This window comes from Sturnira hondurensis, unplaced genomic scaffold, assembly GCF_014824575.4.
Source record: "Sturnira hondurensis isolate 20B ecotype Veracruz unplaced genomic scaffold, ASM1482457v3 Scaffold0009935, whole genome shotgun sequence".
Classification (NCBI taxonomy): Eukaryota; Metazoa; Chordata; class Mammalia; order Chiroptera; family Phyllostomidae; genus Sturnira; species Sturnira hondurensis.
Genome location: NW_028082566.1, coordinates 223,960 through 246,743, shown reverse-complemented (window position 1 = coordinate 246,743; position 22,784 = coordinate 223,960). Strand labels below are relative to the sequence as shown.

General features: G+C 39.8%; 1 protein-coding gene across 1 annotated transcript; it reads left to right on the top strand.

The window, feature by feature from the left end:
* LOC118995195 (oral-facial-digital syndrome 1 protein-like) lies at positions 1-21,688 on the top strand. Its single transcript, XM_037058132.1, has 3 exons — positions 1-6; positions 18,630-18,635; positions 18,696-21,688. The coding sequence occupies exon 3, from the start codon at positions 18,705-18,707 to the stop codon at positions 21,675-21,677; it is 2,973 nt and encodes a 990-aa protein (XP_036914027.1). The 5' UTR covers positions 1-6; positions 18,630-18,635; positions 18,696-18,704; the 3' UTR covers positions 21,678-21,688.
* The last annotated feature ends 1,096 nt before the right edge of the window (positions 21,689-22,784 follow it).

Sequence of the window (22,784 nt, the reverse complement as noted above, 5' to 3'; positions counted from 1 at the left end):
GAGGTAGTGTGAAAATAAGTTTTATTTATATTATGCAGTAGAGAATTTTATTTGAATAAATTTTACTTTATAAATCAGTTATTTTATCCAGGTAGCACACATATCCAAATGCAAATGATTTTTCTTCATTGGATTTGGCTAGAGAGTTAGAATACAAATAAATAAAGGAATTTGCAAAATTCCTGGTTAGCTTTTTTCCTGAGGCACTTCTCAAACTTCTGCGTCATCAATACAATAAAACAAATTGGAAGACTCAGTGCAAATCTCTGTGACCTTGAGTCTGACATTTGTCGTTTCTTATTCGGTGATTTTGGTGTCACACACAGAAAAAGACCTCTCCGGGAATCATGTTGCCATTGAAACGTAGTATCCAAGTGGCAGTTTTATTTCAATATGAACTTTTTTCATAGAGAAGAAAGGGCTGCCCCTCTGCCTTACCCAGGGAAGGCAGCTGGATGGCAAGACGGTGACGGCGTGCTGTCAGGGACGTTCTTTCCAGCGTCGTTAGCTCTAAACGTAACAGTGATTCCGATACTGACAGACAAGCCAGAAAAATCTACTTCCACTCTTGAATTTCATTGAAGACAGGATACCTGACTTTGGGGAAGTATCTGACAATATTTTTATGAATAAATAAGGTGGTTCTCTTTTGCACAATAAAGTTTATTTTACAAGACCATAGCTTGATAGGCCCATATTGGTTTTGTTTATCCTGGCTCTGGGGAAGGGGTCTGTGCTCTGTTTCTGATAAGTTTCCCCTTGTTTTTAGTTATGACAGATATTCCTTTGAATATGGTGTATGAAAATATTCTAGCATCAAACCAAGGATATCTAACCTTATTTATGTCTGTATTCTGTCCTTAAACACAAACAGCTGTGCACACATACATCTGTCTCACGTCTGACCAAGTACCGCTGTCCAGGACTCCATATACACAAATAAATGTTCCCCTTTTTATGGGAAATCGTGGCTGGCGCAGCAGGAGTTTTGAAACCCACATGCATTTTTCAAGTCTTACTTGCACAAACAAAAAGAGGAAAAATACAGACACACCAGGTTCAGAATTGCTGACTTTTAAAGTAGGTACAGAATGACTGAAGAATCTCTATTTTGCCCCCCTCAATAGTAAAGAGAGTATATTAAAAAATTACAACTTGTCAGATTTTTTAAAGCCTAAGGTATGATTTGGAAGAGAAAAAAATTAATTCTAAGTCTTCACTAGGGTGGCTTTCTGTATGCACTGAGAAAGCACCAGGCAAGAAACATGTTTGAGGCCTCTCTTGGTTCTGTTATGGAACACTGAGCAGTCACAGGCTTAGCAGAAAGTCAAGAAATTCCTCATTCCAATGATAGGATTAGAAGATACATTTATTTTAATTTCATTCATTATGCTTGTATGCATAATGAATTTTGTATAATGAATATGAACCACTTTTATAGTCAATAAAAAATTACTAAAAATAATTTCCCATGCCTTGAAGTTGATACATCAAACTAACTATTGTAAGGTCTATGGACAGATTTTTTAAAAATACATATTACTGTATTAGTTTTACTTTATCTAGAAAAAATATTCCACTACCCAGGAGTATTGATTTCCCCATGCAATGAGCAAGTGAGAGCAAGTGTCAGAATGTACCACTAGCAGGTGAGAAGTCAAGAAAAGCTCCTACAAAATGCTACCTAGTCTGTGATCTTTGGCATACTTCTAGTTATGTCAGAACAGATGGCTCTGTTTGGCATATTCTTTTATAAATTTATAAATTGATGTTTCTATACATGGAAAAGTCATACAACATATCTAGGAGAATTTGAAACCCTTCTCAAGGATTTGTAAGTTATTTCTATTCTGCCAGTTCAAGATGGCAAATAGAGCACGTGTTCAACTTGACTTTCTCCTCAACTGCATGAAATCAGAGTGAAGGCGTACTAAAGAACTAAGTCCCTAACAGCACGGAGGTGGCACTGGCTCAGAGATTATGAGGAATTCCAACTGACAGATAAATGTGAAAGTTGTTTGCCCAAGGACAGACCAGCGAGGACCCACTTTACCTGATAGAACCTCTCAAAATCGTGCTTTGGGCAGCTGTGGGAAGGAGAAGACCATAATTTTATTCAGGGACTTGTATGCTTAAAACAGGGGATTGGGCAATGTAAACCAAATCTACTAACTTCAACCCCATGTCTCATGCACACAAGGACCTTAAGAGCAGGCTAAAGAAATAGCTCCTAAAAAAGGTTAAAAGCTATGCTAAGGGGTTGGCAAGTTGATTAGTGGGGTTAGTGAGTTCAGTGGTGGTTATTGATTCCTTTCCTGATTTCACTTGCCAGGTACCAGGCCATAGAAGGCAAAATGGAGCTTTCCAGTTGAACACTCATCTTACTCTGGAGGAAGACAAAGGTAATTCAGAGGAGAGAGGTCATGTGTATCTGTGCCTATGTGCACGTGACACTTTTTACTGTGTAGAGCCTGAGAGAGGACCTGTTTTCCTTTAGGGTTTCAAGCCATAACCACATAGGCTTGGAGGGGCCAGCCCTGCAATTTCCACAATGAACCAAGAACCATCCCTGAATATCCCCCTTATGTAGTTAATAAATTACCTTTATAAAATTATAAGATTAGAATTACACTTTAAAGTATAGCATCAGCAATGTCTATATAAAATAAGGTATAAACACAGATATTTAAACTATCTTTTTCCTCAAAAGCATGAACACTAAACCAAGATTGCCTATGTTCAAATTCTGTTACAACCACAAACTAGCTGAGTGACCTTAAGAAAGCTGCTTACATTCTCTGTGCCTTAGTTTCCTTGTCTTTAGACGGCTTTAAGAGAATACATCTCCTGGGATATTTGGAGGATTAGATAAGCTACTACCAAAGTACTTCCAGATCAAACCCTGCCCTGTGGTACTTACTATATAAGCATTTACTAGTGAGATGATTATTGTGAGAAAAAGGAAAAAGTTGATGCAACTATTGGGGAGAACTTTAGAGAGTGTGAAATAAAAAAAAAGCAAATCTTCACTTGCATGAAAATTTAAGGATTTCTGTTCAATAATATACTACAGGTGGGATGAAATTGAAAAAAAAGCGATAAGAACAGACTTGCAACTTGTTTCCCTGAAACATAGCAAAAATAGGAAAAAGTAAATGGAGAAGGCCATTATTGAACTCCAGTAATCTGCCCAAATTAAAAGAGTTGAGACCTGACATGCAGGAGGCCACAAGCAGTTACAAGTCAGATCATCTAACTTAGTGTTATGATTATATTCTAATATTAATTTATTCTTCCACTTGTACAAATGTATGCTGAATCCCTACTGTGTGTGTTAGGCACTGTGGAAAACACTGAGCCTACCACATAGAACATTAAATCCAATAAGGAAGTTAAACATTATAGAAAAAGACATTTATTACCAAATAAGTACTATGATGGAGAAGAATAGGACATAATAGTAATTAAAAGAGTATACTGGTGCAGGGATAGACAAAACAATGGGGTGAGACAGAATCAAGAACCAGACCCACACATCTTTGGAAACTCGATAAATGTCAGGTACAGCTGTGTAAATGGATGGGGGAAAAAAGACTGTCCAATTTTTTTCAGAATAGTTTCTTATCCAAATTGAAAACAAAAGTGGAATATATAGATACCTCTTATCTTACACAAAATAAATTCCCAGAGATTAGTGGCCAAAGTGTAAAAAAAGCAAAACTTCAATATTAGAAATAGAAATAGAAAAAAGGCTATATTTATAACCTTTATGTAAGAAAAAAAGTAGGTCACAAGAATCACAAATTATTTTTAAAAATCAATGACAATATAAAAACAAATTTTCAGTATACTCTATAAAGGTTTTATATGTAGAAAATATAAAGAACTGTGAAGTTACAACAAAATGAAAAACAGTGCAGTGGAAAAATGGTCAGAGGGCACAAACAGGCAATTCAGAACTAACCCCAAACACGAGGAGAGCACAGCTTCATCCCCCTCTGACTATCTTGAAAACCAAATGAGTGTGCACCTTCCATGGTTATCCCGACCATGGTACACATGAAAAGATGTTTGACCTCATTAGTGTTGGTGCTCTCCAGCCACTGGCCCCAGGAACATACTTCAGGTTGAACAATCTGGGTTTCTTACTCGTGCAGAGAGAGAATGTTCACTGTGTGAATGGTGAGGCATCTCCTGAGAGAGGTTGGAAAGAACGTGTGGGTGTGGGCTGTGCAGGTGATAGAGGGAGGGTGTCAGAGTGTAGCTTTGCTCTGAGTTGGATGTTGTCTGGAAGAAGGGTAATTGTATACTTAGTTTATTAAAGCTTATGTAGAAAGAAGGAGGCCTAGAATGAATTTAAAGCTACAATTGGTAAAGAAGAAGCAGTCATTCATATTAGTGAAGATAGAGGGGTGCTTGGTCATCTTTGCTGTTTGAATAGTGTTCATGTTTTTGTCTGTATTCAAACACAATTATATAGTAACCCTGGTTTTTTTCCTGATGTATCTCAGTCACAGAATGGCCTTGTTTGATGCTGAAGTTCTGTAAAATTGTTTTTGTTCAACTTGGGAGCACCAAGTCCTAACTATTTATAGTAGGAAATAGTTGGAAATAACCTAAATGTTTATCAGCAAGGGAAAATGAATGTGAAGCACAATTGAACATTAAAAACATACCAACCAAAATAACATATGTAGCATTTAGTTTTTTAATGTATAAAAATTGCATATACAGAATAGAAAAATTTTTAATTTTTTTAATATTTTATTTATTTATCTCCAAAGGGGAAGGGAAGGAGAGAAATATCAATGAATGGTTGCCTCTTGTGGGTCCCCCGCTGGGAACTGGCCTGCAACCCAGATATGTGCCCTGACTGGGAATTGAACCACGATCCTTTGGTTTGCAGGCCTGCGCTCAATCCACCGAGCTACACCAACCAGGGCCTGAATAGAATTTTTAAAGATACAATATATTATTAATAAAATAACCCTGGCTGGTGTGGCTCAGTGGGTTGAGCACCAGCCTGCAAACCAAAGAGTCACGATTTCAATTCCTAGTCAGGGTGCATGCCTGGGTTGCAGGCCAGGTTCCCAGTATGGGGGTGGGGCAGATGAGAAGCAACCACACACTGATGTTTCTCTCCCTTTCATTCTCCCTCCCTTCCCCTTCCGCCCTTCCCATCTTTTTAAAAAATCTTTTTTTAAAGATTTTATTTATTTATCCTTAGAGGGGAAGGGAAGGAGAGAAGAAGAGAAATATCAGTGTATGGTTGCCTCTTGTGAGTCCCCTGGTAGGAACTGGCCTGCAACCCAGGCATGTGCCCTGACTGGGAATCGAACTGCCATCGTGTGGTTCGCCGGCCCATGCTCAATCCACTGAGCTACACCAGCCAGGGCAAAAAAAAATCTTAAAAAAAAAAAAAGAAAGAAATACATCATTTTTGATAAAAGTATATAACAAGCAACAAATTTAAGAAAGTGGTTACATCTGGGAAGGGAAGAAAACGCAGGAAAGCATCCACTGTGGGCTTCAACAATCTGAAATATTTTACTTAAAAAGTATTTTTTAAATTATGGCAAAAATTCCAATATTTAATTGATCTGGGTACATGGGTGATTATTATTCTTTATATTTGATACTTGATTTCTTTCATAATTACAGAAAATTAAATCAGAGTTTCAGAAAGCTGCACACCAGAATCTTTAAAAATGTTTCTTTTTTATCTGTCACTTACCTAGAGAAAAGCTAATTCACAGCTCCCTATAGTGAAAGTTGGCATCACCTATAAAACAATATCATTTTAAGAGAGGTCTGTCCAGATTATGCCAGCATTAAAGGTAGGCTTTACAGACTTCACATAGAATGAGTTTGCTCCTACTCAGGAGGTTCTCCGAGGAGAAGAGGAGGAACAGGGGAGGGGGAGAGGAGAGGGAGGAACCGGAGGAGGAGACCTGATCCTAAAGTCTGAAAACAGTGAGTGAGCTGCCTGAAATCCTTGTCAGATTATGCAAGCTTTTAGAATTACAACTAACATATCCTGTTTATCTCATTAGCAGTTAGAAATGCCCTCCAGGTAATAGTTTTAATGTGGCTTTAGACTCTGGTAGGAAAGATCTAAATGATAAGATTAAGGCTGGAGGGTGGAATGTTTACAATTCATCAGGTCTACATTCTGTCTGGGTTTGGACCATCTGGTTATAAGCTACCAAATGTATATTCAGAAAGTGAGAAAATTAAAACATGAAAATTCTAGTAACAGGAAATAATACTTTTTGGTATAACTATAATAAATCTCACTTTCTGGAGTAAAATGCAGCTTTTAAAACATCTCTAATATGTGAGCATTTCTTAAGGTAAAAAGATTTTTAAACCACTTTCCTCCAGCAGGGACACAGTTTAAGAAATGTGATGTCAGGTTGGAAAGAGATCGGAGCCCCAGTGGTTACTGATCACTGGTTTCTTGTTTCTTTTTCAAGTTTAAGCTGCTTAGCTCTTTAACTTGATTTTAATTGAATTTACTTATAGACGTTTTTTACACTCTTGAATGTGATTTTTTTATCAAAGAAAACTAAAAATCATTATGAGTTTATTTGCAATCTTTACTCTAGAACCTGACAGGTTTCTGGTCATATAGGTATAAAACGTTCTGAGGAGCTTTACCAGGTATACAGACAGTCTCTGACTTAGGATGGTTCAACTAATGATTTTTCAACTTTACAGCGGTGCAGAAGTGATACACATTTAGTAGAAACTGTGCTTCTGATTTTGAATTTTGATCTCTTCCTGGTCTGGTGGCGTGCAGTCCAACACTCTCGCGTGACAGCTCCGTCGGGCACAAGCACAGCAGGTAAGCAACCGCTGCTCCACAGTGTAGCATCGAATGCACTTTTGGACTTCGAATATTTGGATTAGGGTGGGTTTCGTGGGACATAACCCAATAGTTGGGGTGGACGAGCATCTGTAATTCTACTGAATCAGTATTTTTAAAAGTCAACTTATGTTATTTATTTATTTATTTAAAGTCAGCTTCTTCTTTCTTTAGTTAGTTAGTGACACTCAAAAAGTTAATGGCATGAAGTTTAAAATTCTGCAGAAACACATGGCACATCTGTTGTGATGAATCAAAACTCTGTACAAATCACTTAGCTTAAAAAAGATACTTTTAATGAAACAGGAAAAAAAGCATTGAAAATTGTTATAATTTTGCTCTGGCTGAGTAGCTCAGCTGATTCTAGCATCGTCCTCATACACCAAGGTTGTGAGTTCGATCCCTGGTCGGGGCACGCAGAAGCAGCAAGCAATGAAAGCATAGATGAGTGGAACAACAAACCATTGTTTCTCTCTCTTCAAGATTAATTAAAAAGAGAGAGAAGAGAGAGTTAAACTGTTTCATGACACCTCTTAAAGATGTTTATGAAGGCTTTTTCAAGAGGAGCTACCTCCGTGGGGGTTTTGCAGGGGAGGAGAGAAATGGGGCACTACTCTGCATACAAGAACAGGTGGCAATTTGTACCCAAGGACCAGGGTGACGGACAGTGAATAGAGAATTACTAAGAGGAAATATCGAATCTAAGGGGGTTCTGACTAACCTGAGTTGACAGGATTTTTGCTAAAGGTAGGCCAAAGTGATAAAATGTCAAGGGTCAGGATTTATTTTATTAAACAGACTTGGCAGGACTCTTGCTACAAATCTAACAGCAGGCCAAGGACAGAGCTCAAGTCCAGGGCTCGTCAAAAAGGACTCAGAAGAGCTGATTCATTTTGGTCAAGGAGAAAGTCTTTATTAAATGTTAGTATAAGTGTGTGACTAGGCCTTGGAAGAAACCATATTAGTTTGGGTGTGGAGCATTTGAGATGGTATGATATAAAGTAGAAGGTCTAGACTTTTTAACATGACCTATAAAGCTCTTTATTATCTGGGCATGGTTCTTGCCTTTAACTTTCTAGTGTTGACATAAAAATGTCCAAACCTGTAGAGAAGTTTTATGAGAGTCAAACTGAGTTTATTTGATGCAACCCAATGACAGTGCCAGGAAGCAAGGTCTTCTTCCCGAGCATGGTTCTGCCTTCCAGGGGTCCGTGAAAGGGAGCTCACTGGCGTCCCAAAGGTCAGTTCACCTTGGTGCACAAGAACAACGCACAGGGCTTGCTTAAAGTGAAGATAACCCTTTTACTAGAAAGGGACAGGCCTGAGCATGACCACCCACCATGACCTTCCCCATTAGGGGTTTATTATCAGGTCACCTGTGAGGTTACTTTTCTGTCACTGTACTTGTCAGCTTTATTACAGGACACCCTTTGTTTTATCCACACTAGCCAGAGGCCTCAATAACTGAAATGGAATATAAAAATCGCCACTTAAGGACAGTGATGCCCAGTGGTTGATAGCCATCAGTGTCTTAGGTAGAAGTTTGAAAATCAAGGCAACACTCTCTTGTGAACCTCTAATGCTAAAACACTGATGGGAAGAGAAATAATAGGTGACTACCCTTCAGCATTTGCAGCTGCAAATGAACCAACACCCATGGTTTCTTTTACTTTGGGGCTCTCGTCATCAGAAGTTATAGTAAAAAGTTCAAGGTGACACAGTTGTGCACCAGATGTTTCTATGGGTTCTGCTCTGTACCAGCCCAAAAGGAGCACCTCCAGTATTTCCAGACAAGTTTGGCTCATGTGTGGGCGTTGTGGAGCAGAGCCCTCTAACCCCACCCAAGGTGGTGGAGCTGAAGACTACCTATGAAAGAGTAATTTTTTAAATGTATGGGTCAAGAATAAAAATAAATAGTACTAAAATTATTTGCACATCTGTCTGTTCTATAAACATTTGTGCGTGGAGTGGTCAAAGTGAGGACCCTGAATTTAGACTGAAGTCAAAATTAAAATTCAGCTGCTTTACAATACCTATTAGCTGAGTGAATTTGAACAAGTTACTTTGCTATGCTTCAGTTTCCTCATTATAAGATGAGATGATAGAATGTTCATAGTGTAATTATCATAATGTTGCGAGGATCAAATAAAATAATCTCCCATGCTTAGCAAAGAGCTGAACGATTATTATTAGTGTTATTATTATTTGTTCTTATATCTCCACAGCCTACTACACTACTTATAACATAATTTATACTTAACAAGCATTTGCTGAATTAATTTCAAAGGCAAAATCATAATTGTCTTTCACATTTTTAGCTAAGTCTAGATAGAGAGCAATGAGTGAGACACCCCCCCCCCGCCCCGCCTTTCGTAACTCATGGTGCTGCTGCCGCCCATGAAATCACAGCTGAGACATAAAGAAGGTTGACAATGGCAGGTGCTCAAGCTCCCCCAACAATTCAGTGGCTGGCTCAGGGTGTCAGGCAGTACCACCTGCGTACATCTCCAGCCTACAATTCAGCAAAGTTTAAATAGCCGAAGGATAATTTAATATTTGCCAAGTTGAGTCTTGCAAATACCTGGTGCAAAATTATAACTTTCTGAGAAGATTTGAGAAGAGTCTAAGGATGCATTCAATCATTTTGAGAAGTCTTCACTTGGAATGTTTCTAAAGACAGGCAATCTTGGTCCCAGTCCACAGGGGGAAATGTGTCTCCAAGACACTATATAGCATATGGAGTACTTGTGTATGGAATTGTCAGTATTCACATTGGTTCTAGAAATCCACACTTTTATCCCAGCTGCAGAACAGCATGGAGTCAAAATCAGAGCCAATCCTCAGTTTGTAGCAAAAAAGCAAACCCCAAACCTGTTCAGAGAGATAAGCCACATTAGAAGTGTAAAGCAAAGTCACTTTTCTTGCATGGGAGGAGGAGCCAAAGTCAGAGCAAATATCACAGTCTGAGGTATGACTAGGAGCCAAGGCCCAGATGACAAGGATTCACAAGTCATCAGAGAATGGGAATTCAGGAAGGAAACCTGGATGTTCCCAAATGGCTGTCACTCCCTGAGAAGTGCAGTGAGAGAGCTGATGTCTCAGGAACCAGATGGGGTGAGGTCACCTGTTACGAAGATTAAATGAGGCATCTACATCATTTTTAAATGTCTTGATGGCCTATGTTGAGTACTCAGCAACAGTTACATTGTTATCATTAGTACCCAGAATCAAGACGTTTCTCAATATTATAGGTATATAATGCTGCCATTTTAAGAAATCAATACTTACCTAAACACTCTTAAAAATAGTATTGGAGGCTGGTGTTTTGAACTACCCACTTGTGCTTCTGAGTGTTATTCCGTATGCATCTGGCTTTTGTTCCAATTTCTTTGACATTTATAAATGTATTTCTCCTCTACAAGTTAGTCACATATACAAATAGACACACAATCTCTTCAAACCACTCATATAGTCTTCATGGACTAGAATATTAGTGTCAGGGTATTTCAGATCTCTTTTTGGGGGAGTTTTGATATTCTAACATCTTTAGGTCCATAATGATTAGAAGTCTAATGTTAATCTATGTCTTATATTGAGTATGAAAGAATGTCCAGCACCGAAAATCCTTTTCAGAATTGCAGATCTTTCGCAAGTCTTCAATGTGAGCTCCATTGATAAAGGATGACACAGATGGGGAATTAATGTTGTTTTAACAGGTTTCAGTTCTTGCCTATTTCCTCTTTCCCCTCCCCTACTCCCTGACTGCTGAATCTACTATGGGGCTCTTTAGCAGGCTTTGGCCTGTTCCAGTCGTTAAGCTGAGTCTGGCCGGGTCGGAAGTAACACTCGCCACGTCTTCTGAGGGGGCTTCGAATGGAGTCATGCCGGAGGCCAGCCTGGGGTGCCCAGCCCAAGGGAGGCCCTGAGGGTCTGTGTGGCTGCTGCTTCTGTGGGCCCTTCCCCTCTCCCTCCCATTCTGCCGTGCATTAGACCGGGCTTCTGCCTCTTATTCCACTTCTTAGAACACTTCGTGAAAGAAACAGATGCTTAGAAGTCTTATACTTTCTGCTGGCATGTTCATGTTAATGAATATATTGCTGTGATACGCTGTACTAGATGATAAGCTGTCTCAGGTTGTGTGTGTGTGTGTGTGTGTGTGTTGGGCTGAGGACACTAAAAGAAAGATAGAAAACACAAATGACTGAAAAACGTTTGAGTCTGTGGTTTGACGTGCAGTAGGCTCAGCCATCAGGGCGAACACCTAACTTCTCATGAGTGGAGTGAAATAACAGCCAAAAAAATTACATAATCAAATTGCCTATTTTTCTCTCTGCAATAACTGACAATTTGATGCAATGGAAGGCTTCCTGAAATCTTTATGAACAATCACTATTGTGTGTTATTATTAGGACATTGTTCACTTGCCTACCTTTGCTTATTTATTGAGCATCTTTTCTGTGCCAAGCCTAAGAGTGAGTGAGTTTAATGGCACTTACATTATGGAGCCCACAGTGATGGCAAAAGTGCTATCAAAATACAGAATAGGAGTGCCTCGCTGTCCCAGGGCATGAACACCAGGAAACATTGCTTATTGTAAGGCCTGGAAGGTGAATGAAAGCAGTGAAACATCATCTGTTCATTCAGTAAATGTTTATTGAGCATCCATTCATGCTGGACATAATTTTGGTGCTAGGAATAGAGTCGTGAAGTGAAACATTCAAAACCTCATAGCACTTATAATCTAGTGATGTCGGGGGGAGGGAGGGAGGGGGGGAGAGAGAGAGAAGAATAAATAACATAGGTATTTTAGATGGTGATAAAGGCTGGAGTGAAAAATCAAGCAGGGAAGAGAGAATAAGAGTCCGTGGGGTGGATACAACCGAGATGGGATAGGTTGGCCAGAGAAAGGCTCCCTGAAGGGAATCAACTACCTGAGGGAGGGGAGGGAGTGGGCCTCCTGCCTGTCTGAGAGAAGAGTGCTCCTGGCAGAGGGAGGAGCAGCGGGCCTGGCATTGCAGAGCAGCAGTGAGGAGACTGGCTGGGCTGGAGCGAGTGCAGGGTAAAGAGATAGCAGGCAATGGGCACAGGGAGTTAACAGGGAGACCAGGCTGTGGAGGGCCCTTTGCGTCACTTGCCATAACTTTTACTTGTATTTGGCATGAACTGGAAAGACACTGAGATTCACAAGGCATAACTTGTGCCCTTACAAGATCACTTCAGCTGATGTGTTGAGGGGAAATCAAAGAGGAACAAAGCCCTTAAATGCACCGTTTGAATGCCTTCTGCTTGTCAGGGGCTGTGGTGGAACCCTGTCCTCAGAAACTAAGTATGTAGTCATAGGAGAGAAACCACGCTGGCTTTGTAGATAGTGTGAATTCCCAGTGATAGGCATTGATGCCATGCTGGGGCCCTGTCTCCTCATCTGGCAGTCACTCCTGACTGGTTTAGAGATCCAGCTCTTTCCCGCTCTCTGCCTGTGTGGTTTGATGGACCTCATTGCCCAGTTGTAATAATGGAGTTGTAACCTAGGCCTAAACCAATGAGCAAAGTGCATCCCTTTAGTACAAATTCAAGAATGAGCTTGTGACTACAGCCCATCAATGAGTCCCAGATCCAAGTGGATGTAGGGACTTTGTGCATTGGGAACACTCTTTGATGGACACGAAGGATCTGGGTCTGCTGTGGCCATCTTGTATCTACATAGGGACTGGCAGTGAAACCCTGTCAGCTTGTAGTTGGCATACACATCTTGTTTGCTTCCATTTGGGGAGAACATAAATAAGCTTTTCATATTTAGAAGTCAGATTTTTAATATTTTTCCTACAGTCTTTAACAAAACAGCACACTTTTAAAAATCGTTTCTCATGCTCAGATGGTGCTCATTGCCAAACAGGATTGTGTTGAGTAGTAGTGAAACCAAGAAAGACTTCATGAAACCCTCCTTTGCTGGGACGAAAACATGAATCGTTGTGATGTTGACCGAGCTCTTCAAACAGTCAAAGGGCACAGCCAGAATATACAAACAGGAAAACTGCTTTTCACATCATAAGGGTTTCTTCTTGACTAACTCGGAACCCGAAAGGAGTTTGTGCCTCTTCTATAATGTGACATTTCTGAAGATACTTTAAAAGAGATCATTGTCAGGCTGACCTTTAAAAATAGCCTTACTCTGGGACTGTAGTTTGATTGCATCTGAACAAATTTAAGCTAAAATTATGAGATTTATTTGACTCTTTTCCTCTTCATAGATATCAACATCATTGAGGTATGAGTTATTTATCTCTTACATTTTAGCCTTGCCAAAGCTCTTTGAAAAATTGTAGAATAAAATTTGAATATAACACATTATGTTCACATACAACATATGTGGTGGACCTAAGACTTAGTACTGATCACAATTATCATTTAGGTACTTTTCTAAATGTCAGAAATTCTGCATTTTTCCTAATTCTCATAACAAACTTTCCAAATTTATATTATATTTCCTATATTTACAGAGCAATTAAAGTTGAAGCACAGCAAAGTACGTGAGCTGCCCAATGCCAGACAGCTGGCAATGGAAGATTTGGGCTGAGATTTCTGGGCCAGGCACGTTACATGTGGTACTTCCTTTAGTCTTTACAGCAGCCCTTTCAAGGTGAGGACCTTTAAGAAAAGATTCGATAAAGATGGAGGCAGGATTCACCTCAGGATTACCTACTTAGAACCCATGATCTTGCCATTGTATAACTTATGGTCTTTCCAAAAAACTTCTGAATTTCACACTTGAGAGTATTTCTTAAGTTTAGAGTGCATTGTACTTGGTTTCTCATTTTTTAGCTCTGAAACAAGTCCAAGATACTATTCTTCACCCAAGAATTCAAAATTAGACTAAAGAACGAACACTTCCCACATCTCTCCTGAAGAACTTTTGCTATAAAAATTGGTGTGCACCAGCTTCTGAGTTGTTAGTATTAGTAAAGGCTTGACAGGCTTCAGATCCTCCCCTTTCCCATACAACAGTTTTTGGATAGTTTGCTACTTGGCTGTATGTGTAGCAGTCAATACTTCAGGCATTGGATGGAGATGGCCCTGAGATGACTTTTAGCTAAGAGATTACTAGTTATATGACTTTGAATTATTAGGCAACCTCTCAGGTCTCAAAGAAATTCTTACCACCAGGCAGGATAATATACTTAAACCTATTTCCATTTGTCAGGTTCATGGTTTCTCAACACAGTAAATGTGATAAAATATTGTTTCACTGGTATCAATAAAGGAGAATAAGTAAGTCTAACCAGGGAAGCTTTCTCTTAAAAATCATTGAAGAGCACTCTCTCCCCATCTGGAGCATGCCCATCCCTTTGCCCCTTCTTTCCCAGGTGCCCACTCTCCGGAGTCTACCCATGCCTTTCCTTTCCCTCTCTTCCCCTTCCCAGGTATGTGACCCTTGCCCTTCTTTCTCTGAAGCTCCAAGGGCCCTCCTTGAGCCCACACAGCTCACCTGGCTCACCTTTTTTACCTCTGTGACTATTTTAATAAGCTTTCTCTTATTAAAAAAAAATTGAAAATACTTAGAAGTTTGCTTTGAACTTACACTTTTACTGTAAACCCTTAGAAGAAATAATAGAGATTAAACAATAGTACTAAATATTTTTTTAATTTTTAAAGATAAAGTTTATTAGTATTTGTGTCTAACAGTTTTCAGATTGCCTGCTTGTACAATGATAGATGAACTTTCAAAGTTGACTATAAATTGAGGGACACCTGAGATGAAGTATTCAAAACTATTTTTTGATCAAAGAGGACTTTCTTTTTAAGGAGTCTAATAAGTTTTTAAAGTTATTGATTATATTTGATGCCTCCTTAAAACAGTCTAGATGAAAAGATGAATCACACTCAATTATTTTCTGATTAGTGTTTTATCTATTTACTGAAAACTTTCATAAATTTCTAGAAATAAATACTATGTTGTGTTTCACTCCAGTCTATAAAATGGGTGTGGTTTCTTTTTTCCATCAGAAAGATTGTTTCTGACCCTGAATGCATAATAAGTATTAGATTCTCAGGCTAATGAGATGGGAACCCAAAATTGGAGTCTGGTGTTTAGTGTAGTTTTTTAATTGGGTCTTTTCCACAGTCATTTTTGTTGTTTGTAATTTTCTTTCTCCTATCAAACTATGTTATCTTTGTAGGACCAATAAACAAATTCATAAAATTTCAAGTGAGAGAATTTTAATACTGTACCATCAGGTTTCACATTTTATAGAGATCAGAAGATTTAAAGCTAACAAAGGAAATAATAAGTAGAATTTAAGGAACTATACATTCCTCTACAAACATTTATTGAAATCCTAGTAAATGCCAAGAATGCACAAAGTGGCTAGCACACTAACCCCCGAGCCAGGTGGCCTGAGAGAAAGTCCAGGTCCTACCATTTTGTCTCTGGATGTGACCTTGAGCAAGTTACCTGATTTGCTCCTCTTCCCTTACCTACCAAGTGAGGTCATAATAATACTGATCTCATGTATATTGAAGGTAGTTGGAGGACTGCATGAATGAATGTAAGAGACTAAAAACATGCCTTCCATGTTATGATTGTTACATATGTAGTAGTTGGCAAGCGTGATTATTATTGTAATTGTGACAGCCAGATACGATCATTACCCTCATCATGCTAATGAGAGGCATTTTAAAGTGCACAACTAATGTTCATCAAAGACTTAGTATGTTCCAGGTACAACAGTAATCATTTTATTATTATTATTTAATTCTTATAACAACTGTTCTAATGAAGGTTTTACTCTTTCCAGTTTAGAGATGAGTAAACTGAACTTTACTGTGACAGAATAATTTTGCTAAAGGTTCAACTAGTAAGTGATGAAATCAGAATTTAAACCAAAGTTCTATTCATCTTACTACACAAGACTGGTCATTTAGAGGAACTATATTAATCATTTACACAATAGAAAGTGAGTATACATGGTGTTTACAAGTACAGACACCGAGATACATTATGGGGATTTGAAATCTGTCTTTTCTACTTTCACGGTATTGGTCCTAGGATAACGTGGTTAACTTCTCTGTGCTTCAGCTTCACACCTATAATATGATGATAACAATACTTCAAAACAGAGTCAATTCAAGGATTGAATAAAATTGAGTGAAATTATGTGGTTCTTAACTTTTTTGTCTGACTTATTTCACTTCAAGATCTATCCATGTTGTTGCAAATGGCAGTATTTCATCTTCTCTTATGGTTGAGTAGTATTCCATCATGCGTGTATGTATCACGATTTCTTTTTTTTTAAGATTTTATTTATTTATCTTTAGAGGGGAAAGGAAGGAGAGAAGGAAAGAAGTATCAATGTATGGTTGCCTCCCGTGAGTCCCCTGCTGGGAACTGGCCGGCAACCCAGGCATGTGCCCTGACTGGGAATCGAACCGCGCGCGATTGTGTGGTTCACAGGCCCGTGCTCAATCCACTGAGCTATGCCAGCCAGGGTGTATCACAATTTCTTTATCCAAACATCTATCAAAGGAAACTTTGGTTGTTTCCATGTCTTCACTGCCATGAATAATGCTGCAATGAACAAAGGAGTACATATGTTTTTGCTAATAAATGTTTCCAAATTTTTCAGGTAGATGCTCAAAGACGGCTTCTTAGGTCATATGGTAATTCTGGTCTTACTTCTTAGGGACCTCCATACTGTTTTCTGTAGTCTGTACCAGTTTACATTTCCACCAACAGTGAATGAGGATTCTTTTTTCTACACAACCTCTCAATCACTTGCTAGTACTTTTCTTGTTGATAATGACCATTCTAAAATGTGTGAGGTAGTGTATGTCATTGTAGTTTTGATTTGCATTTCCCTAATAGCCAGTTAAGTTGAGCATCTTTTCATATGTCTGTTGGCCATTTGCATGTCTTTTTGGGAGAAGTGTCTGTTCAGGTCCTCTGCCCATTTTTTTTATTGGATTGTTTGGTGTTGAGTCGTATGAGTTCTTTATATATTTTGGATATTAACCCCTTGTCATTGATCCATTATTTTAATATATTTTATTGATTATGCTATTACAGTTGTCCCGTTTTCCCCCTTCATTCCCTTCCACCCTGCACACCCTCTCCCACCCACATTCCCCCCCTTAGTTTATGTCCATGTGTCTTAAGTTCTTTAGCTTTTACATTTCCCATACTATTCTTGCCTTCCCCCTATTTTCTACCTACTATCTATGCTAATTTCTCTGTACCTCTTCCCCTTCTCTCGTCCTCCCACTCCCCTGTTGCTATCCCTCCACATAATCTCCATTTCTATGGTTCCGTTCCTGTTCTAGTTGTTTGCTTAGTTTACTTTTGTTTTAGGTGTGGTTGTTAAGAACTGCGTTTGTTTGCTCTCCTTTCACTGTTCATATCTTTATCTTCTTTTTCTTAGATAAGTCCCTTTAACATTTCATATAATAAGGGCTTGGTGATGATGAACTCCTTTAACTTGACCTTATCTGGGAAGCACTTTATCTGCCCTTCCATTCTAAATGAAAGATTTGCTGGATAGAGCAATTTTGGATGTAGGTGCTTGTCTTTCATGAGTTGGAATACTTCTTTCCAGCCCCTTCTTGCCTGTAAGGTCTCTTTTGAGAAATCAGCGAGAGATAAGGGGACAACCTACAAAAGAGTTCCCATCAGACTGTCAGCTAATTTTCCATTGGTCCATCTTGATGTTTGGTTGCATTTTGTCCACGTTGCCTCGGATCTTTTAGATGTAGGATGATGTCAGCAATACAGCATATTGGTACAACGGAAGGAGCTTCCAATGATGAAGAAAAGTGCCTTTGTCCTTTTGCTTATCAATGTAACAAACTTTGCTTCATCTGTGGCACCAGCCTTCTTTAATGTGCCTTGGGTTAGGTACTGGAGGATTTTCTCAGTAGGCTACCTTTGGAAATAAGCTCAGGGCTAAATCACAACTATTACGAGCCTGGGATAAAAGGAGCCACGTGTACACTGAGGTCTCTTAAAGACTCAGCCAGCCTTCATTTCCTTTCACAATGGCAGGCTCTGAGCTTCTCCTGACTAGGATTTAACCACAACAAAACAATATCTCTCTGTGTGGGTTTTAAAAATAAACTCAAGTGATTTGTATGTACAAATGGCATCTTAGAAAAAGGAGTGTAGAAAAGCCAGGTCACAAAAGAAAACAAACCTTGAAATCCTTCCCTCTTTTCTTTTCCAACAGGTTTTCTTCCTCAGAACTGTAGTCTGGAAAACTCATCTTTCACTGCATTGCATACCGAGCGGCTCAGCCACCCCAGGTTTTGATTTGGGATTCTAATGATATCAGTGTAAATAGTATTACAGACGGGCTATAACCTGGGGCCTGTGCAGGGATAACTAAACGCCTCCAGGTTTCTAGAAGGAAACGAAGAGAAGATGCATTTGTTGTCTTAGCTACATTGTTGACTAAATATAAGTGATTGTTTGGAGGCTTTAAAGGGGAGGTCAGTCCTGTGAGCTTGCAGTTTTAGGGGAGTTTAATCAATTGATTAATAACATAAAAGCATATGTTAATTCACTTGATGTTTCATATACATCGTTTATAAGTAGGACATTTTTCTAATAATTTACATACTCTACTGCTTTTACAGTTAGGATAATGAGGAGAGGTCATTCAACTCTATAAACAATGATGAGCAACTAAATCTAAGTTAAGAGGCTAATGAGAATTTATGTAGACCACTCTTATTATCAAAGATATATTTTTAGGTCACTGTCTCCGCCCTCCAGCCTGCAGTGAGAGTTGCCCCCCTGGCCAGTGCCTGACGCCACCCACCTGTAAGAACCCAAAGGAAGGAATCCACCATGCCCCCCAAATATGATGTGTTGACTCAAGATGAGCTGCGCAAAAGGCTGTACCAGATGTTTAAGGACCGGGGTATACTGGACAGGCTAAAGATGCAGCTGAGAAAGCACCTCATTCAGGAACTGATGCACCCTGTATTGAGCGGAGAAGCAGAGCCCCAGTCCATTTCAGTGGGAGGGAGCGCCCTCTTAATAGGCGCTTCCAACTCTCTAGTGGCAGATCACTTACGGAGATGTGGCTATGAGTGTTCACTTTCGGTGTTCTTCCCAGAAAGTGGCTTGGCAGAGGATCAGGTGTTTACTATGCAGGATCTATTACAGCTCGTTAAAATCAAGCCTGAATCCAGTCTCTACAAATCACTGGTTTCAGGATTTAATAAAGAAAACAAAAAGGGTTTTCTCATGGAGTTTCTAAAAGAAATGGCAGAATACCATGAGATCAAAGAGACTCGTGACATGGACACTCAGACAAGTCCAGCACTTCTTAGCAAAGACTCTCTTGCCGAGAAGCTTCAGCTTATTGATGATCAGTTTGCAGATGCTTACCCTCCGCGTCCAAAGTTAGCATCTTTAGAAACAAAGTTAAATGAATATAAGAAAGAAGTAGAACAGCAGCTTCAGGCAGAAATGCAACAAAAGTTGAAGCATTTTAAAAATTATGAAATAGAAAAAATCAAACAGGAAGAGAAGAAGAAGTCTGAGGCAGAATTAGCAAAGTTCTGGAATGACATTGAGAAAGCTTGTCAGGCAAAATCAGAAGCCCTCCTTTCTCAGGAAAAGATGTCCCTTGAGAGAATTCAAAAGAACCAGGAGATTGAAACAAAAGAAATTTATGCTCAACGGCAGCTTCTCCTAAAAGATATAGATTTGGTAAGAGGCCGAGAAGGAGAGCTGAAGCAACGAATTGAAGCTTTTGAATTGGCCCAGCGGCTGCAAGAAGAAAAAAATAAAAGCATGAGTGATGCACTTAGGAGACGGGAACTGAATGTAAAGAGTATGGAGGAGACCTATGAGCAGAAGCTCAAGAACGAAATTCTAAGGTGTCAGCTAGAGCTGAAGGACAACTATATTGCCAGAACTAACAGACTGGTTGAAGAGGAAAGGAAGAATAAAGAGAAAGCTATACATCTGCAAGAGGAGCTCACAGCTGTTAATTTGAAAAAGGAAGAACTTAGTCGTTCTGAAAATCGTGTGAAAGAACTTCAGCTTGAGCTTGAGTCTCTCAGAGCCCAGTGTTTGACCATAACAAAGCAAAACCACCTGCTGAATGAGAAGATGAAAGAAATGAATGACTATTCACTTCTAAAAGACGAGAAACAAGAGCTTCAGGAAGAAAATAAATTACTTAAACAACAAGTGCAAGAGAGTAGAAATGAAAACTTGAATCTCTTAAACCACATAGCTCAGCCATCTCCTGAGCTGCTAAATATTCAGAAAGAATTAAAGGAAGCAAAAACTGCTATCCTGAAAGGGCACAAGGAGTTCAAAACCCACAAGGAAGCTCTGCAGAAGCAGCTGCAAAGTGAAATTGAGCATTCTGCAAAGCAGAAGGTCCAGATACTAGAGTACGAAGCCTCTGTAAAGAGGTTAACTGTGCAGGTGGCCAATTTACAAATGCAGCTGAAACAAACTGAGACAGCCCTGGAGAATGAAGTGTGCCGCAATGTAAAGCCGTTTCTGGTCAATGGATCCACGGTGTCACCCAGTGGTGGAACAAGTGGGGATTTCTTGAAAAATCCTCTCAAACAGGGACAGCTGACGGCAGGCACAGTTACACCAAAAATCATAAATTATCCAAGTGCAAGCACGGATAGTAGCTCCCCTGAATCTGACCTTGAGTTTGTAGCCAACACCAAGGCAAGAGTGAGAGGGCTAGAGCATGAGGCCAAATGCTTAGAGAAAGCTTTCCGAGATTACTGTCAAAGAGTTCATCATTGGCCCCACTCTGGAAGCCCACAAGCATCCCAGAGCCCACCTCCCCTGCACGTGCAAGGAACTCTCAAGAGCATCATGTTAAGTTCCTCAGAAAGACATACTTTTACAGAGGAAGGAGCTGTGCCCAGGCAGCCTGCGGCGGGAAGGACTGAAGTGTGCCTGGGCACAACAGCCTCACCACCCCACAGAGGTGCTGGCAGACACCTCGCCACCACTACTCTTGAGAGAACTAAATGGACCTTTGATGCTGAAATGCACCTGGAAGGTGTGGGTGGATCCCAAGTTGCTGCCTCTAGTCCTTGTCCTGAGAGAATGCTGCAGCCTTCAGCTGCTAAGTCTAGGCGCAGCCTTTCCATCCATTTGCTTTCCAGCCCTCTGGAGCAGGAGGCCAGTCTTTATCAAAGACAAACTGAACCCCAAGAGAGAACCACATTTTCAGGTCTGGACAAGCAGTCTTGGAACAATAATGAAGAACTTGAATCTGCCTTTGAATCTCGTGTAGATGCAGGGGACATGCCAAAGCACTCAGAAGCGGATGGCCTCCACCCTGCTGGTGACCTGCCTCACTTGGATGCTGCCACGGCCGCTCTTCCTGCCCGACCCGTCTCCTCTCCCTACCCAGGTGTAGATCAGAAACAAACTGGGGAAGACAGTAAAGAAGAAAAACTATGGCATCTGGTGAAAGAACAAGAGCAGAGAGAAGAAAAAAGTCTGAGTCTCCAAGAAGCTTTACAAAGGGAACAGAGAGAACTAGAAAAACTCAATCAGCCACGGCGGATGATTGAAGAGTCGTTGAAGATTGAAATAGAGAAAGAATTAGGAGTGAGTATTCAAGAAGTGAAAGACAGATCTGTTTGTGGTGAAAACCCTTTTGAGAAATACATGAAAATCATCCAGGAGAATCAGAACCAGAAGAAGGACGATAAGAGCTCAATGAAGATTGTCAGAGAAGTTTCGCAAGTGGACACACTGCCATTGAGTGACAGAGATGGAAGTTTCACAGGCCTTTCTCATGAAGAACCAGATGACTTTTGGTAACTGCATATGCTGGCCAGCTTTTTACTCATGTAACGATGAAAGGCCTATGACTTCTCTGTAATAAGACAAAATTCTCAATAAAAATTGTTTATGTAAAAAAAGATATTTTTTAATTACAATTACTAATCAGAAGAAATTGACAAAGTTATACAGACTTCACATTTAAAAATTATTTAGATTTTATAATTATCTTTAAATAAGATCAGTATCCCTAGTAACTTATAGACATTAAATTGCTAGTTTTAAAAAACCAATTAAGATATACTTTACATTAAAATTATGTTTGTATCTGAATGTGCTTGTTATAAGAATCTCCAAGTGCATGAGTAGTTACAATGACAAGGTATTCATATTAAAATGATATATTTAATGATAACTGTGTGTTGCTAAAATATCTAATTAGAGAAAAAATCTACAGAGTTCTGGCCAAGATGGAGGTGTAGGTAGAAACCCTTCTCTTCCTCTCATATCCAAAAGGAGGATAACAGCCAATCTGAAATCAATAAACAACCAAAATTACGAGAAAAGCAAACTGCACGGAACTCCAATAACCAAGGAATTAATGAAAAAATCAACCAGAACAACCAGACCTGTAAGGCAGAGGACCACGTGGGCCGACTCAGAAAAACCTCCACAACACGGGGATCTTGGGGGTGGGCTGCCCACTGACCTCCATGGGCTGTGAGGGAGAGGCTGACTTAAGGGGATTCAGAGGTGGCTGTGGGCTACAGTAGTTGCTGTGGTAGGAGAAGCTCCCAGTCTCACACAAGAGTTCGTGTAAAGTACACTAGGGATGAGCAGGTGGGCTGCACTGTTCCCTCTCCGGCCCCTCCCCCACAGGCATGGCCACAGCACCGCAGGGTGGTTTGCCCTGCCCGGAGAATACCTAAGGCCCCACCCCCTTACAATTTATCAGCTGCACCAAGACAAAGAAATATGACCAAAATGAAAAAACACAGTAAAACTTCAAAAAGAGAGCTAAGTGAGGAGGAGATAGCCAGCCTATCTGATAGAGAATTTAAGGCCCTGGGAATCAAAATGCTCACAGAACTGATTGAGCTTGGTTGAAAAATGAAAAAAACAAATGAAGGATACCCAAAGTGGAAT